We start from the raw sequence: 19,223 nt of genomic DNA on the forward strand, positions 1-19,223 counted from the left end.
CTGAGCCTGGCAGAGCAAGAGGTAAGAAGAAGGAGCAAAGGTGACTGATCAAATGCCTATCAAAGACATGGAATGAAAGAATAAAAGAGTCTGTATTAGAACGTAAAGCCTTGGTTACAGTTTAAAAAGAGAGGAACTAACAATACACTTTACAATAAGAAAGTGAGAGCATTCTTCTGTAGGGAGATACTCGAGGTAGGAACACCAAGGCGTTACAGGAGCATAACCCCCATCACAAGACAAATAAAGCTCTGCAGTAAGGCTCTGGAATCCCATGTTCCATCAACACACCAACCAACCCATTAGTGCCTTTCCCTCAGGAATCTGCCAGGAATCTCCAAACCCAACCCCAAGGGTGCAGTGAATGCACTTACAGTGAAAGCATCTTGATTTATTTCTGGCAGCAGTTTCTTGCAGCGATGCCACAGAGTCTGATTCAAGCTGGCTCTAAGACACCACAGTGCTCTAATTCTGTGCCACAAAACCCAGTGCATGACACACACATCTTGGGTTTGATTCTTCTCTGTGGCACGAGGAGAAAAAGTGATCATGAAAACCATGTTTCCAAAGACAGCACCTGCAGCAAGAAGTGCTCCCGCTGGAGCAGCTCTTCCTACTGGACACCCAGCAAAGTTCTAAACATTTAAATGCCATTAGTAGTCATGGAAGGAAACCTTGAATTTAACAAACATTTTCCAAGGCTCTTATGGAGCAGGAAGAAACTAAACCCTCAGAAGAACTCTATATTTTATAAATGCCAGATTTGTCTGAGGAATCTCCCTTGCATTAGGGAAGTCTCACCAATCCCTTGAGAGACACAGGGGAGCCAGCATGAAGGCATGTAGAGACGTGTTTGGTTCTGGTTTAAATGCACTCAGCTCCTCCCCCCTTCCGAAATTCCTGTTCCTGAGCCAGCGACTGGAAGTCAAACAAGGTTATTCTCCTCCGGTGGGTTATTTTTTCCCTTCCTCTCTCATGCTTCTACCACCAGACCCCAAAGGGGAAGGAAGGAATCCCTCCCTCCAGCATGTCTTTAGATGCAGGGCAGCTGTCTGCATGGAGAGAGGAAGGGCATCTCCTGACCAAGACCCAGGCTGGCTGTTGGCAGGTCTCAAGGAAGACATCAGGCAAGGAAGCTCATACCAAGCACACAGAAATGGGAAGACTCCAGTGTCACACATAAAACAGATGAACAATCATCCATCCAAGACAGACCCTTTGGAGACAGGCACCACATCAAAAATGTGAGGTGACAATTCTGACATCCCGTTCTTGAGAAGGGCTCTTGCAAGCCACAGAACCCCAGCCTGGTTTGGGTTGGGAGGGAGCTTAAAGCTCATCCAGCTCCAACCCCTGCCACGGGCAGGGACACCTTCCACTAGAGCAGGTTGCTCCAAGCCCCTGTGTCCAACCTGCCCTTGAACCTTCCTGTCATTAAGGTTTTAATTCTTGTACTGGAGCTGTAAACATCCAATTACATTGACAAATATTTAACGTGGTGCTTCCAGGAGAAGAGGGATCAACTTCAACTCCATGTGCCACTTGGTGATGATAGAGAAAGGCTGCTTGAAACAGGCTATGAAGAGCTCACGTTTTAATTATGACTCCTGAAGCTCCCTATTTTAAGTCAATGAGTTATGACTCCAACAAGAGCACAACAGTGTAAAGTGAACACTTCTCGTGCTAAGGAATGCACAAGCTGTTCTCGAGCTGGGAGCTCACAGCACTACACGTCCCTCCTGCCTTTAGTCACTTCACTGGCAAATCATCTCACCACAGCGGGGCTGGGCTCACACACAGAGCACTGATACTAGAACCACAATAGACATTCATAGATCAAAACATCTCAGGCTCCCCAGTAGAAGACTCTGGAGCCCTGTTTTGTTTGTGTGGGCTGGTGATCATTCACACTCAAGTTTTCTAAAGAAAAGTGAGAAGAACAAACTTAGCATTAAGTTCTTCAACTCATCTCAGGAGGACTATGGAGTTATTCAGATCTCACTGACCACACAGAAGACCCCAGCAAGTTAATGTGCCTGCTGCACAGACTCGTTTTCCCTGGCATTTGTACCTCTTTTCCAGTGTGAAGTATCTATCCCTCTGCTAAATGCAGCAGCCACCGGAGCTCTCATTCCATAAATATTGTCCCACTGAGCACTGGCACCATTATCCATGTTCCCTGAGGAGCCACGTCACTCTGGAGAAGGTGGAAGGAAGAAAAACACCTATCAGTTGTCAAGGAAGACACACTGGCCCAAGACCTGATTTCACTGCCAATGAATCCCACAGGATAGTTTTCAAGCAGAGCAATGAAGTGCTGATCACAAGCAGGACTTTGGAAGGGTGCCATGGGTGAGGAGCAGCAGAATCCCAGAGGAATGGCTCTATGCCCCCAAAAAGCTGCAGGATAAACAAGTTTATATATTGTATACTTATATATTTACACTTTTATATATATATGTATATACACATGATCATACTACTTCCAGTAAGGCCTGAGACAAGGAAGCTGCCCGTTTCTTCTCAGAGGAAGACAAAAGCATAACACATTTGAGTAATACAAACTCAGATCAGTTGAGGAATATCATATACAACAGTCCTGTAACGATGACACTTAAGCAAGCAAAGCTTCAATATTCATGAGTTAACAGTAAAATAGAGGTAACACTAACAGCGAGTACAGGGTTGATGATGCACATTGTGTAACAGCCCAGTTCCCCTCAAGCTGGACACAGATTTTACAGGATAATTTGGTTCCAAGATGTAATATTTCACGTCAGTGGAAAAACCCCTGTATGTGCCTCCTGACCCCAGGGCACAAACCTGCAGCTTCTCAATGACATGGTGGCCAAGAAACGGAGATGCCTTTTCCACAAGTTCAAAGTGATTCGTTTTCCAAAAGCAGGGAAAGGAACGACTGCGGATACCTCCAGACTGCAGGTACATCACTGTTCCTCTCTCCTCCAACAGCACTAATTGCCCCATTAAGGCAAACCACAAAGATCCCCCACTTCTTCCCAAGAGGTGAGAGCCTCAGCACCGTCCCCCCAACCAACTGCAGCTTCTCACTTCCAAACTATTTCACCACAACCTCCTCTAGGTATAAACCACGAACACATTTAGCTAATAAAGTCTTTTGAAAATGTTGGGCTTGATTTTATTTGGGTTTATTTTGTGGCTTTCCCAGAGCTGCCACAGAACTTTTAGATCCCAGAATCCCAGCCTGGTTTGGGTTGGAAGGGACCTTAAAACTCATCCATTTCCAACTGGGTAGAAGTGGGTTACAATAGATATTCTGAATTAAAACTAAAAGCATTTAAACATTAAAACCAGAACGTGGTTGGCTCTAACAAAGTGCACAAACAGCAACACACGTTTATTTTTCCATTTATTGGCACTTATTTGAAAAATAGCATAAATATTCAACAGAAGAGAGACGAGTTGACCCACACGTAACTATCAAACCCTCTACTGATGCGTCTTTAGAAAAGACTGGAAGAGACACCAGGAGGTTCATTCTTCTGCAAGATGCTTGAGACCCCATCTTGCCCTCACCACAAAAGAGTGAACACACAGCAACTCTTTGGCACATACCTCAAACTGCAAAACCAAACTGTGCTGTATTAGAGAGAGCCGACAGACAGGAAACACAAGCTTGTCCATCCGCCACGGGGATGAAGGCAGATGGGATTTAAAAGGGAGCTGCAATCAGGAAGTTGACTGTTAGAATAATTTAAGAGGAATGAAATCAGAAGTAAACCATGTCATATCTTACTTGAACTGAGCCAAACTATTAAATACATTCTATTTTCTTTCTACAATAAGGACGTACGGACACTGGTCGCTGGCCCTCAGGTCACCAGGTCTTTGCACTCCAAGTTGTCCACTTCTAATTTTGATGGCTGCTGCCAGTCAAAGCTTCATCCACGTGAATCTTTCACAGCAGAGTTCAGGCTTTTCTCCTACTTGAGGAAGTTTCCACACTTTTCTCACCTTATTACACAGTACAAAGATTTAGTGTTTAAAAAGAAACCGTTTTGCTTCGTTATTAACCTCTCTGGAGGGAAGGCTTGAAACCTCAGAGTACAGATGCACACACACGTGCAAACAGGGACCCAGCTGGGGAAGTTCAGCTGTGTAACAGGAGTGGACAACCAAAAGGAGGTTGCCGCTGGAAAACCTGAACCCAGCTGGCTCTGGTGGGGTTTGCAGGTTTTCCTCCTGTTTGGGGAATTCCCAAGTTGAGATCAGGCTGTCTCAACCCCACTGACTTTTCCAATACAGCACAAGAACCCTGAAACCTCTTCCAACCAGCACCTGAAGCTTTCAACAGCAGAAATAACTCAAAGCCATTGTGTGAGGAAGTGACATCAGGAGATTAAACATGTTTGATCGCCTCAGTCTGTATAAAGGCATTCAAGATTCCTCTCTGTCCCACAAAAGCCATGTATGGGGACAAATACTGCCTGTTAAAACAACGCACTTCTGAAGCACTAATTGCTAAAACCTCAGGATTTAATGTTTTGTTCCAAACATTATTACTATATTTCATTCTTAAAAGACCTTTAATAGAGCATCTACCACTCTAATAAATCATCTAAATGGGGAAGAAAATGAAAATACAAGCCCCCAGAAGAATGTTCCACACCTAATCTGAATTTAGCCACAAGAGCAGTCATGATCATGGATAAAATCCAACGTACAAATTCAAGTTGACAATTTACCAACTTGTTCTATTAGAACACAGAACTGATGAACAGCCAATCATAATAGAACACAAGAATCAATTCCCCCCTCCCAATATTCCCTATTTCATATGAAGAACAAAAAGTATAAATATCTAACACTCCTGGAATAAAAACAACTTAGTAAAAGCTGCTTTGCTGGTTTCAGACTGAGGACGAGTGTGAAAGTTATCTGCTACTACACAAGCACCACGTTATATTGGTGAGGATGCTGCCTGGCAGCTGCTGGAAAGCCAAGAGTTCCACAAGCAGAATGTATGTAAAATACTTGTAACTTACTCCAAGAAGACAATATCCATTGTAAATCAACAGCTTGCTCACTGATGTTAGCATCAAATATGTTTGCGATTCAAATGCTTACTGTATTGTAGTAAATGTCATACAAATCACTAGAAACGTGAATTCCTCCTCAAGGAACTATTCTGGAAGTTTTCTAGAAATAATGACATTTCTGGAAGTTCCTATGAGGAACAGAATCAGTTACACACAACAGAAAGTCTTATTGACGTCCAGCCTGTTTCCTGGTGTCCATTAGCAGACTTCTGCTTCTCAATTGATGGGTAACTTAGCTGTGAGATCTACTGGTAAAAAAGGAGATCTGGAGTCGGAAAGTGAGACTGGAGAGCCTGTGTTGGTGCCAACTTCAGCTGGTGAGTCACAGGAAGAGCCTGCACTGCTCCTGTTGTCATCGAGAGCGTGTGACGACAGACTGCAAACAGAGGAACAGCAAGTTAGGAGACATGAGGGACTCTAAGTTTCAAATATCAGCTTCCACTCATTATAAAGCTATTTTAGAGCATCTCTGAAGGAGCAGTAAGCCCTATGATTTGAAATAAAGCTGCAACTACACACTGTACAATCACTTCCAGCCAGGCAGATAACATCCTGCCCATCTCCTTCAGCTCACCCAGGGAGAGTGTACAGATTAGAAAGCACAAGGCTGAGGAATTCATCCCAAGCTTTAACCCATCTCCTGCAACATCCTGGCCTAGCATATATCCAGAGGCCTCTGCCACCAGGAGAGCTGATGATAAACTGTACATACCTCAATTGTACCATTCACTAAGTATTGCACAGGACTCAAAATCATACCTGAGGTGATCTATCATCAGCAATAGCATCAGAAAATGCTTTTTAAAATTACCATCTCCTAAACCAAGATGCAGCCACTGACCCTGCACTGCTGTGACTAGGAGTGCAAGAAAAGGCATGTTTTTAAAGTACCTTTAAGACATCTATGTTATTGTTGCCACTGCTACGGCTCAAAGGCTGTGCACAGCTATGTACATCAGCTGAGAGGCAAGGGGGACAGGAGTGCTGTGAACAAGCCTGTGTGCATAGTTGTGTGGGCACACCCTATGTATTATTAACCTCTTGACTGAAATACTGAATAAAAAGCCCTTGCTATTTCAAGTTGTTATGATTTTTAACGTAGTACTTTTAATTCCTGCCAGCAGGGAGGGGCAGACTAGTTTTCCTATGTGACTAAGAGCAAGGAAAATAAAACAGAAGGAAGAAAACCCTCAATCCACCTCCAAGCATCAGCATTCACATTTGATTGCAACTTGAAACTAGACTCCAGGAGTTGTCAGCCATGAGATATCTTTTCCTAAACATGCTCAACTCCCATTTAGGTGAAGCACATCAACAGCCTGTCCTAGAAACTGGACATTGTAGTGAATATTGCTGCCTGTTGACTGTGCTGATTTCACTGCTGTAAAATGAGATGTCTGTACTTAAACCCCCAAACCAAACAAACAACTTAAAGCACAATCATTGCTAGATGAAGAGAGATCTATAATGCTTCTGAAGATATGGACACAATAAATAGCACAGCATTTACCATCCTCCAAGGTCTGCCTGATGTGAAACCTCAGGGCTAAGCATGTTGGTGGATCCTTGGAATAACCTTTTTGGATGATCTTCTATCTCCATTACACCTTTGGTAAGAGATAAGGAATGATAAAACATTATTAGTCATCGAAACTAAAATCTGCTTTCGGTGAACAGCAAACAGAATAGAGGTTCAACCTTACACAACAGAATGAGGGTTATTTTAGATGTGAAACAGAAATTTGATGCTGAAATTTTAAAGACTGTCTGTTTCTTAGCAACATTTTAGTCCAAACTTCAATGAAGTTTAGTGAGTTATGAACTGAGTTTAGATATTAAGGATTTATTGTTCTGTAGTGAAGAACAATCCTTTTGTTCCAGTTTATTCAGCTACCAGTTCACTGACTAGCTCCACCAAAGCAGAGAAGCTGAGAATAAGGAAGTTTGTTTTCCTCTTGCAATCAATAAAAACAAGGTTCAGGATTATCACTAAACTTAAGCATTGACTTTGACTTCCAAATACCCTAGAAGGCAGGAGAGATATATGCTTAAACAGGCTTTGACAGAACTCAAATAGAGGTATTTTATAAGTTGTCTCAGAGCCAGAGTGTTCTGTTACAAAGGTGAAGCAGGAAGATATAAAACCAGATGCAATAAAATAACCAGAAGTTAAACTTCAAGAAAAACGTAGTGAAATTGGGAAACATTTCCCAATAAAGCAGTGAGGTGTCTACAAGGTCTCTGCATCAGCTTTTGGTTTTGAAGGGTGATTATTACATCTGTAGCACCTGTGTGCTGCGTTATCCAGGACTTTCAAAACGTTTTACTTGGTAAGTTAAATATACCAATAGTTGTATTTCTTGTTTTGTTAAGCAGGTTACATCCATTTCTTATCAGATCTATATGACTATAGAGGAGTCTGTTATCATCATTATGTTATTAGGCATATATATCTGATAATTATGTTATCAGATCTATAGGAGTCTGTCACAATCATTATGTTATCAGATCTATATGACTATACAGACATAATAATGGAGAGGCATTAGAACAGAACAGCTATTAGTTTTATGGAAGAGTACAAACTAATTTAACAATCTGGTTTATTTCTGTAATCAGTTCTATTTATTTGGTCCCCTGTAATACCTTCTATTTCTAGGCACTCTTTCAGGTATCAGCCAATTGGACAGAATTATGAGGAAAGCTATCTTATATTTTTATATATTTAATTTATATTATATTAATCCAAACCAAATACTGTACCTTTCCTTTTTATTGACCCCAGAACACTCGGTCGAATGCAGTTAATTGGACTCTGGCTTCTCCTGCTAAAAGAAGGCATATGCTGTACTGATCACCATTAACAAAGGAAGCTTGAAAACAGGTAAAGCATTAAAAGATACTCAAATAACAAACTACTAAGTGGAAAACACTAAGAAAAGAGGCATTGAAACCGCTTATACAATGTAAGTGTCATGACCCCCCCTTTTTCATGAATATATGAAGTTGTATTTGTGATCAGAAATCAATTGTGTCTATAACAAATTCTGGGATTTCAAAAGCCTTCCATGAACAAGCTATGCTGATTTTCTATTATTGATATGATCTGGTACTGACCTTGAAAACCTCCTTGTTGGACTTGGGCTGGGACTTGGAGGTAACCCACTGCTACTCACCAAGCTTTGCAAAGATGGTGAGAAACATTGCTGAGAGGAAAAAGCCTTGTGTTATTTATGTATAAACACTGTATCACACCCATACAGTAACAACTGATCCTTACTGGGGGTAAATAAGCAACCCATTATTGATGCAAGCACCCAGGCAACAGGGCTGGGTATACCCAGATACCACTTCTCATTACTGGCAACAAAAAACTCCTAAAACTGGAGATTCCATTTTCATGCAGAGAACATGCAAGTTGATAAGGATTTATTTCACTGTAGTTGGGTTAAATGGCTTTAACCTGCCAGAGGGGAGATTGAGATGAGCTCTGAGGCAGAAGCTCTTCCCTGTGAGGGTGCTGAGGCACTGGCACAGGGTGCCCAGAGAAGCTGTGGCTGCCCCATCCCTGGCAGTGTTCAAGGCCAGGTTGGACACAGGGGCTTGGAGCAACCTGCTCTAGTGGAAGGTGTCCCTGCCCGTGGCAGGGGTTGGAGCTGGATCAGCTTTAAGTTCCCTTCAACACAAACCATTCTATGACTCTGAAAATAGGAATGAATACCCCTTGCTCTTATTCCAAGAGGAAGGCAAATAAAGAATAAGGTTTATTAACCACACATTAACAGTTGAACACTCCACAGAATTTCACACCCACAAGATGTGCACCTGCTGGCTGATACTTTCTGGTTTAGGATTTTAGGGGTGGTTTTGTTTCTTTATTCTAGTTTCTTGTTTGCCACTGAGGCAGAAAGGAGCAGGTGGCTTCATCTTTTGCTACCAATTGGGTTGGATTTATTTAGCACTACTCGAGATAAACCCATTATTACCACATTTTGCTCACCTTCCCTATTCCTCTAGTAGGTGAAGGAGCTGGAGAAACTGGGACAAAGTCCACTTGCTTTGGTGATGAGGATTTCTCAAAATCATTGTCACTCTGGAAACACAGAATTAACCTCATGAGCAAGTTCCTTACCATGAAAAGGGCTGATTGGTGTGGAACTGAGTTATCTTCCATCATATTAATCATTTTTAGGTAGCCATTTATAAGCTTATGCTTAACAATAACAAAAAAGCCTTAAGCATTATTCGGTGAGTACCAGAAGATGGAAGAAAATTTGAACAGGCAGACATCCATGCAACTTGCTTTTGACACAGCAGCCCAAGGAACCCAGAGGTATCCTCAAACAACTGATCATTCTATGCCTTGTTAGTGTGAGAAAGTGCTGATCAAAAGCAGCAATATACAAACGCCTTAATTGTAGGTCAAGCTAATAAAGAAATGTTGACATGAGAGTCTTTTCTGTCCTGATACTGATAACAGAAACACAAATTAAAGCATGAATGCATTACCAGGCTCAAGCTCTCCTCCCATGAGTGGCTCATCTGCATTGCTACTTGCACTTCTCTACAAGGAAGAAAAGAAATGTATTATCCCAGGTTCATAGTAAACTTCATGAAGCATTCCAGTTCACCTTGATGCTTACCTTTCACGTACTGTTTCTCTGTTCAGCAAATTCATTCCTTCTTCCTAAAAGATGAAAAATGAAGATAAATGAGCTCTGGTTTCCTTTCTCTCTGCTATGCAGAAAAATCAATTCAACTCAGTTAAGCAACAATAACCTCAAGCTCTCACCACATGAAAAGGAGTGAGGGGGAGAGGATGGGAAAGAGATGCAGCAAGAGAGACCATCACATAAGAAGTGTTTATAGGAGTTGGTTGTTTCTCCAGCAGCTTTTTTGGTTTCATTACTATCCAAGAAGTAGTTACAAAACTGAACAATGAAGCAAAACTTCTGCACATGCTGGAGCAGCTTTATGCATGGTATTATGTCATAAAGTGGAAACTAGCATAAATCATCCTCAAAAGCATGGCTGGATTCTTACCCTATTCTATGGATGAGTAACTAATTAGACACCCGTCATCATTTCATTTGCAATACAGTGCATTTTATGCAATGCATTTGAAGTTTAGTGTTTTGTTCCTAAACCATCCAAAAAATAGTATTAAAATGGATCAAAGATGTAAAATCACACTAAACATTAACAGCAAGTTAAAGTACAAACCTGACTATTGATCTCCTCTTAGGTAGACACCATTCCTTCAAACTAACTGAATGCTGCTCAGTCTGTTGAGTGAATGAGTAGATTCCCTAATTCAGACCAGTTCAAGAATAAAAGTTCAACAAAACATCTTCCCAATGTTACTAATAGAGTTCAACCGTGGGATTATTTGGTAAGATTTGAAAGAGATCAGAAGTAAATCACACAGGTTCCCATCTGTGCCAGGAAGCATACAGGATATGGAATTCCAACTTGAGAATTCAGTGATCAAACACGAATTAGGAAATGTCACTGTTGGCTTTAAAATATGCATGGAACAAGTACGAATACAGATATATTTTCAATAGAATTGGATTATCAAACTTCAACTTCATGTAACACAGCAGAGCCACAGTAGTTAATTCTATGATTCTAACCATGCAGTGATTCATTCCCTTGCTCTCACCACACTTACATATTAATCCTATGCTTTTTTATGTAGATAAAACCAACCCTACAAATGACCCGAGTGCCTCAGTCTATTTAAACCAGTAGATTACTTCCATAATGAAAGCAAGCAGTTATTTTCTTCAGGATTACTATGCATGCACCTTCAATATCGGAGATGGGAAGCAAAGTGCCTTCTATCACTTCAGACATCAGACCCTGAAAATGCTGTCTGAAGCATTAAATTGCTTTCTTCACTTTTCACGCTGTAAAAATCAAGCCTATCCATTGAAAACCAGCAACCTAAATATATATATATATAAAAATAAAACCAAGCATCTTCAAGGAAATCTTATAAACATCCTACTGTCAAAAAGTGGACATAGGAAATGGAGGAGCCACAAGATTCTGAGCTTGTGGATTTGCAAACTTGAGTGGTTTCACTGTGGGCTGCTCTCTGGCAGCAGAGCTATTTAAGCCTACTCAGATATCTGCCACCTCCCCAAGTGTTTGCTCTGGTGCCCTTCCCCCTCTGCTCATGCTGTGGCAGCACAAGTGCCATCATCTGGATCACAAAATTATACGGATGAAAACCAGCCCAGCAAGAAGAGTCCAAACTTAATTCTTTTAGCTTCCTTATCCAGTTCATTTTCACCCTTAATGAACAGAAGTCTTGTGCCAACACGAGTTAAGGAACACTTTGTATTCGCCATGAATCTTTATGCTGGCACCACTGCCAAAAACTTGGTGAAACTTTAAGGGTTTACATGAAAGATTTCCTTTCCAAAATGTCCATTTTCAGACTCCTCTTTCTGCTCAAATCTTCTTCTTACTGTAAGATTCATGAAATTTGATGCTCTGTAGACAGGATCCAGCTTTTACTTTTGAAAACATCTTGAAGTGATACTGCAGACACAGTTTCAAAGTAAAATCCATAGTCACCTGGAGGACATTACACATTAACTGCAAAAACCCCCAACCACCTATAAAACCTGTAAAATTAAATAAAACTGAATTAGAATCTGTGCTTACCTGTTTGATTTGATGAAGACGGCTGCTGGGAATACGGATAGGAGATGATGGCACAAACTGCAAAACAAAGCCATATACAACTGAAACACACTTAGAAACCACAGGAGAAGGGAGGGAAAGGCACAGGAATGTCAGCACCCACTCCATAGTGCTATCCCAAACTAAGAATAAAATAAAGAATTAAAACATTCATAGTATATAGAAACTACACCAATTACTTGCAAGAACATGATGCTAGTTGGCATCAGCCTGGCTTTCACTTCTCCACAGATAAAGCTGCTTTAAAGTAGCACACTGCCACCCTTAATGTATATTGCTGCATAAACATCTTCACTGAAGTGATCCAGAAGGCTTCCCAATAGATCATAGGATAGTTAGGGTTGGAAAGAACCTTAAGATCACCCAGCTCCAACCCCGTGCCACGGGCAGGGACACCTTCCACTAGAGCAGGTTGCTCCAAGCCCCTGTGTCCAACCTGGCCTTGAACACTGCCAGGGATGGGGCAGCCACAGCTTCTCTGAGCACCCTGTGCCAGTGCCTCAGCACCCTCACAGGGAACACCTTCTTCCTTTAAAAATACAAAGCCAAAACACATTGTGCAAAAAGGTTTCTCGACTTTTGTCTGCCTACAAATGCCTACTTTGACAGGTGAAAGAAATTAGCTATTAGAAGGCTAACAAGATTTAAATATCTTCCTTATGGTTTCTCAAGAACTTCACTCAAGAACTTCAATTTGGGCGAAATCAGAGAGGATGTCACTAGAAATGGTTAGCTGACAAGGTGTCTTTTTAAAATGGATTCAGTGTGTTCAGCAAGTAAGGTTTGCATTATTACTAAGTGTTTCTATGCTTTATGCAGTAGGAGGCTTCATCTGCTTCACAAAACACTACTAGAGCTCTTCATTATGCTCAAGCTGGAGAACTAACGAACATTCAGTTACCCACTTACTGCACCATCTTCTCGTCAGTACCACGGAGAACACAGAGATCCTGCTGCCTTACACAGGAGCTTATGGTAAGTTATCATACACTATTAATGCTTCATATATCCAGAATCCTCCCTCTAACCCAAATACCAAGACTTCACAGCCTTCCCACAAAAGATATTAGCTTATCTGACTCACAAGAGGATGCTTCAATGTTTCTGCCAGAATCTAGTCATCTTAATACACACCACCAAAGTCTAACAGCTATAATGTTCTGATTTGCTACTTCTTAAGTCCAGTTTAGATCAGTTTTGCTATTATAATGGGCTCCCCAAAAGCCTAATAAAAATTCCTCCAAGCTGTACCAGCCAATGTGGACCTTGAAGTGACCTTGATTCTCACACAGAGAAAAGGATTTGAACAATAGTACATTCCTGCCTATTCACTCTGGCACTCCACAGTAAAATGCATTTGTTCCACTCATTCTGTTCTAATTTTATGAGTGTGATCCACAGGCTTTAAGGTTTGACATTAACAAAATAAATACAAAACCAGTGGCTTGCAGTGTAAAACAGAAATCCTAAAAAGACAGTGTTTTTCTGCAGGATCTAATGCAGTAACTAAACGCAGCAACTCTGAGGATCCTACAGCTTGTTTCCAACAAGTCATCACTTCTCTTTGCCAATGCTTGAAACTCACTTTTCCCTTGTTTGCAGTCCTTTGATTTAATTCTTGTGAAAAGAAACCTCAGTCCCTTTTCAAGATATTTGCTAAAGCAGACTGAACCCATTGAGGAAATGATACTACTCAAATCCCCAATGCTTTGAGAGTACAAAGCTTAATGAAAACCATTGCAAACTATTAGACTATGAGAGGAGACACCTTCCCCATTCCCCTTCTCCAGTATGTCAGATAAATCTTTTTCCCTGAAGGTAAAGTTTCAGAGGGACCACTGCCAAGGGGAACAGCCACCTGCCCTGGCACCTCTGCCCTTGCACTGCTGTCCCTCCAGTGCCCCCTGCCTTCTGCAGCACAAGCATCTGTGGGGTCACACAGTGAACCCTGACAGGGAACTGACTGAGCTGTACAGAAAATAAACAAAGAAAATGCTGAAATAGCACCTAAATGTCTAACCACAGGCTAAAATGCTTTGCTTAAACAACAAAACAAAACCCCCAACCACACAAAACAGAAACCACCAAAACATTTACTCACTAGATGCCACTGCTATCTTCTGGAGGGAAAGTAACAGCAGACACTGGGCCTCGTTGACCCTTCCTTGGTAATGACATGTAGTGACAGAAACCTGCAGGTTAAGCCCCAGGCAAATGGCACAGCTGCCCCTGTAGTCATCATCATAGAAGATATCTATATAGATACCTAGAGATAGAATGATATCATCCTCTGTGAGGGTGCTGAGGGGCTGGCACAGGTTACCCAGAGAAGTGGTAAATGCTCCATCCCTGGCACTGTTCAAGGCCAGGTTGGACAGAGCCTTGGGTGACACGGTCTAGGGTGAGGTGTCCCTGCCCATGGCAGGGGGTTGGAACTGGATGATCTTAAGGTCCTTTCCAACCCAAACCAGTCTGGGATTACGTGATTCTATGATTGTTGTTGATTACAACAGTCTATTCTGTCATTACTACATAAAAGACTATTTAAGGTAAGAGCATCACCACCTGGGTTTTTTTAAACATCAGAAATGATTAACACAGTGAATACTGAACAACAATACATCTACATAATCAGTTTTCCTCACTAACTACCTTTCTTACTCTTAGAACATCTGTTTGCATTTTATAAATGAAGTTATGATCAGAATGAAATACAAGTACTTTCCAAGGCCCAATGGCCTATAAATAACATTTCACTATAGCTACAGCACATTAATGTCACAGTTAAAGCCTTGTTTCTGAAAACATGTGCTATTAGTTTCACAGACAACAATCTCATTTTCTCCTTTAATCCTGTTTGCACACTTTGGACCTAATGCAGTTGGTTTAACAGTTTCCTCACCAGGCTGTGACGATTCATAACTGTGGTGCTGTTCCTGCGGGTCCGCAGAACGTTGGCCTGGAACACTTGTGAGTTATCACTGCGAAAAGAAACACTTGTCAGATGCAAAAGCCATTTCCTTCCTATCAAAAAGCATCTCTTAACCTAAGCGCAGTTCCAAATGCTGTGACAGCTCTCATTTCAAGACAAAGCACTCCAGAGACAGGTATGGAAGAACTCCTGCAGCTTGCTGGCAGAGAGTGGAAAACAAATTGCTCTTTCCCCGAGTCCCAGCTGCTTTAATTCATGATTTTAATTAATCATCCTCAATCTTCAGAATAACTGAAAAAATATAAAGACTGATGACTTCTGTGGGAATTTCTTACGTTTGGAATGGCTGCAACTTGCATCATTCAACAGAACGAATTTATAAATGGCATATAACCAGTGGCTGAAGCCAGATTCAATGCCTCATATAAAATAGGACACAAAAACCCCAAACAGTATCTTGATAAATCACTATGAACATTTAATTAAAGCGCTAAATGCTTTTTCTAGAAAAGGTTAAATTTAACCTACAATAAAAGCAGTTTTTAAAGCCTGGAGGCTTTTGACCACAGTCACTGCTTCTCTAACCAGGAAGCAGCACATCAGTTAAGTAACACAGATTTAGTTATTTGATATAAAATAAGCTCCTCTTAAGAGGGAAGAGGAAAAAACCCTGCAAATATCCTTACTTTTAATCTCCCTTGCAAAAGCTGGTCACATCACAGACTCACCTTTCACAGAAAATACTCACAGTGCCCAGTAAAAATCAATCTTATTTGGCATGAAAGAGAGTCAAAAGTTCTGTGAAATGCAACTTCCATGACCTAAAACATTCCACCCAAAAATGTTCTTTGGCTCTACGGTAACTCATTCTCCAAGCTCCTTACCAAGTCTGCTACTGAAGAAGTCAAAACAGGAGGCAGAGTAGCAAAAGCTGTTCAAGAGCTTTTGTTTCAGTTTACCCAGTGAAGCCATTCTGGGAAAAACTGAAGTTTCTTGCCAAGAGCTGCAATCTTGCAAAAACAATATTCTGCTGGAAAATTCCTAACAGGCAAAACACTGCAACCACCTCAAATCAGCTCAAAGGCATTTCAGCTTCATTTCTATACACACCTAATCTATAGTGCATGCACAGTGTCAAGGGAAGAGCTCAGGCTAAGCCTTCTACCTGCCCAAACCCTGAATTCGGTTACAGCATGGTTATGGGATGCCTTTTCTAAGGAGTCAAGGGTCTCACAGTTTGTAAGAGCCAACTTACAAAATGCCGAGATTATAAAACCATCTCATTTCAGCCACATAACCAGTTTACCTGCTCAGCAATCTGCCTGAGGAATGACTGCCATTCACAATACTTGTATACTGCATCAAAATGTAAACTGAGAGTTGTTCCTTTACAGTTACCATTATATACAGTGAATATTAAACGAATCACAATGTTTGCTTAGCATTAAATTATGACTGAATAAACAATAATACTTCCTCTGAACAGAAATGGACTGTTAATCATTTTGCTACAAAAGATTTATGAGGTTGGTTCAGCACTTGATACCTAGTTCATTACAGAGACATGAAGTTTAAGGGGCCTTGTGGCAAGGAACTATCTATGTATTATACTATGTTTTACAAAGTTTATTATCAATAAACTCTCCCAAGCTGCAAACATACTACTATAGTAGCAGCACATGAACCATCTTGAAGGTAGGTGGTAGCCACACCACGCAGCAGAAGTGGGCATCTCCCAACTTCATGACAACCCAGAGGAGGCAAGAAATAGCACTTTGAGTTATCAACTTACCCAAACACAAAGCTATACATGAGACCGTACACACCTGAGAGCTTTCCCTGTCTCTGCCCTGTCAGCCGGGGCCAACCCCCCCTTGCAAATACCACCAGGCAGAGGCTGATGCCAATATCCAAGCAAGATTATCTACATGTGTCTCTCCCGTTATTACTTACTAACAAAATGAGTATCATCCCGAAAAACTCCAGGACAACTGACGTAATATTTTACACTAAATGCAAAACTTGTGCATGCTTCAACGTCCCATGAAGTGATCTCCATAAATTCACCCACCTGTTCCGAAGGAATTTACTGTCTGCAGTCACATATGGTTCAGCGATTTGGGGGGTTTTCTGGTCAGACCTGACACCTTAAACCAGAGAGGTTGCTCCTTTATAGCAACGGTCACAGCCTTAACGCTGCACACTGCATGCTCCTCAGCTACAGAGCACACGGCAGAACGACACATACACACCCAGAGCCTGACCCGGGGCTGGGAGGCCGCGCTCACCTGAGCCCGTGGATGAGCGGGGCGCTGTTGGATCTCCTCAGGCCGCCCCCGTCGCTCGGGGCCGCGGCGCTCCCCGGCGGCAGCTCCAGGTCCAGCTCCATTTTCTCCTGAGCCATCGCGGCGGCGGACGCGGCTCCGGCTCCGGCTGCTCCCGCTCCGCCGCGATGCCCATTCACTGCCGGCGGCCGCAGCGGCTCCTCATGCCGCTGCCCCCGGCCCCTACAGGCCTCGCGGGCGGCGCCGCAGGCACACGCCGGGGGCGCGCCGGGCCCGGCGAGGGGGGCGGCCCCAGCAGCGCCCCATGCCGGGGGCGGCCCGGGGGGCGGCGCCTTCCCCCACCCGCCGCCGCACGGACGCGCTCCCCGGACGCGCTCCCGCCGCTCGCCCCGGTGCGGCCGCCTCAGGCCACGGAGCGCCTCGGGCCCGCCGCCGCTCAGTGCGCATGTACCGCGGGCATCCCGCACGGCGGCCCTCGGCCGGGCGCATGCTCAGAGCGCTCTCGGTGCCCCGGGGCTCGGTGCTGCTGTTTCCGCCGAGCCCCTCAGGACAGCCACAATCCCTGGCAGACGTGAGGCGGGACGGGCAGGCGCGGCCTCCGCCGCTGAGGTGAGGTGACCCGGCCCCGCCAGCCGCGCTGCCCGCCCGGGGCCGGGACAAGTACAGCCGCGGTGAGAAAGCTTAAAAGTGCCTTTGTCCCGTCCCCGGGGCTGCCCGGGCCCCCCGCGGTGGAGCGCGGCTCGGAGGCACAGGGACTCCCTGCTGTAGGAGACATCCGTACCCCTGTTTTGCTGTGCCCGAGCAGCTTCTGTCAACCTAATCTAAACGTGTGTGTACAAAACAGTTCTGCCCTTGAGCACTCACTGTCTGAGGTGTCAGTGTCAATACTGTCACCATGTACCCATCCATCCAATTGTAGTTAAACCATTTTATCTAGACTGTAGTATTTACACTCAGAAGTAAATGTTCTAGGTGTCTAAAGTATGTTCGTTAGTGCTTGCTTGTGAAGTGCTGCAATGCTGACCTTTAAATAAAACCAGCGTCTGAGTTTGTAGCTAACCACTGTCGCTTCTCAGAAATACAGCTGATGGTTCTTCAGGCAGCTTATATTCCAGGTGAGACTCTCAGGCAGTCTTGAAGAACAGAAATAACCGGAGAAGAAAGGTGGATTGTAGGTAGCTAAAATGTTTTCTTCACAGGTCACATGCTGGTAGCATTTTGTAACTTCACGTAGCTGTGGTTATTTCACCCACGGGGATATTTCCCTCATAGTATCAAGTATCTCCCACATCATTGCCCACACTATAACTTCATGCCCACCACTCATCACTGTACCCACCTCTCTCATTCTCCCAGTCTCCATTCTCCCACTTTGAATCTCCATCCTTAACCTGTATCCTCCCAAAGCTCAGTTTAACATATTCTCTCCTTACTTAATCCCTCTCACCGTGCTCATTTGTGCCATTTCTCCAGCTCAGCAATTTGTGATTTCCTCATTTCCATCTTTCTCCTCAGTCTGTTCCACAGCACAACTCTCCCACAGCCACGTCCCCTTTTCTCTGCCTCATTACCCTTTGAGGGTCACCTTGACAGTCCGCACATCTCTTGTATTCCCATTGAGGTTATTTGGCTGTGGGAAAACCCAATCAGACAGCCTGATGTGTTGGTGCCTGGCACTGGAAAATTGGAGCACATGAAGCAGATGTTTTTGAGCTTTGAGCTACTTTTCCCTGAAGAGTATCCTGGTACACAGCATTTGAAGCTTTTTGTTGTCCATAGTGGCAAGGACATAATAAAATAACTCCACAATAATAAGTAGCAAACCCCACATAGTTTGGCAATGTAGCCAGATTCTGCAGGTGGCTTTTGTATTAGCAGAGCCAACATATGTGTGAGTGGATTTCCGTTCAGGGCTGGGTGTTTTGTTGGAATGCTGTCACTGGAATTGCCCTTTGGTTATTCTCCAGCCACTGGGAGAGCTGTTCCAGGCTGCAGAGTGCTCCTGCTGAAGCACTTCACCAGAAGAATGATGCACTGTTCAAAGTGTGGTGGTGCTTTCAGTGAGTGGTGACAGCGAGAGGCGACAAACTTTGCTTTTGCAGCAGATCCTAATTTTCCAGTGAATCAGACTGATCATAATAGTTAGAAATTGAGCAAAAGAAGGTTTTAGATATTTGCCTTCTTGATCTTTGCAGGAGATGGACATTCTGC

At 43.1% G+C, this 19,223-nt stretch overlaps 1 protein-coding gene across 2 annotated transcripts; it reads right to left on the reverse strand.

Moving 5' to 3' along the window:
• Positions 1 to 3,355: 3,355 nt before the first annotated feature.
• LOC115612500 (protein FAM122A) lies at positions 3,356 to 17,450 on the reverse strand. 2 transcript variants are annotated; one of them, XM_030496791.2, is made up of 10 exons: positions 17,016 to 17,450; positions 14,698 to 14,776; positions 11,757 to 11,813; positions 9,722 to 9,765; positions 9,588 to 9,642; positions 9,079 to 9,171; positions 8,196 to 8,284; positions 7,842 to 7,906; positions 6,589 to 6,685; positions 3,356 to 5,454 (listed from the first exon to the last, which is right to left on the reverse strand). In XM_030496791.2, the coding sequence occupies exons 1-10, from the start codon at positions 17,129 to 17,131 to the stop codon at positions 5,295 to 5,297; spliced, it is 855 nt and encodes a 284-aa protein (XP_030352651.1). In that variant the 5' UTR covers positions 17,132 to 17,450; the 3' UTR covers positions 3,356 to 5,294. The 2 variants fall into 2 exon arrangements, with proteins under 2 accessions (XP_030352651.1, XP_030352652.1); XM_030496792.2 differs by having other exon boundaries at positions 7,842 to 7,903; positions 17,016 to 17,449.
• Positions 17,451 to 19,223: the final 1,773 nt, after the last annotated feature.

Source organism: Strigops habroptila, chromosome 9 (assembly GCF_004027225.2).
Source record: "Strigops habroptila isolate Jane chromosome 9, bStrHab1.2.pri, whole genome shotgun sequence".
Taxonomy (NCBI): domain Eukaryota; kingdom Metazoa; phylum Chordata; class Aves; order Psittaciformes; family Psittacidae; genus Strigops; species Strigops habroptila.

What these genes read in the sequence shown, in the direction of transcription:
- LOC115612500 (XM_030496791.2), bottom strand. Translation starts at nt 17,131, where the DNA reads ATGGCTCAGGAGAAAATGGAGCTGGACCTGGAGCTGCCGCCGGGGAGC. An exon ending in TTATGAATCGTCACAGCCTG is followed by an intron (nt 11,814 to 14,697) that starts GTGAGGAAACTG and finishes TTTGTTTTGCAG; the next exon opens with TTTGTGCCATCATCTCCTAT. An exon ending in GGGAGGAGAGCTTGAGCCTG is followed by an intron (nt 9,172 to 9,587) that starts GTAATGCATTCA and finishes CTGTGTTTCCAG; the next exon opens with AGTGACAATGATTTTGAGAA.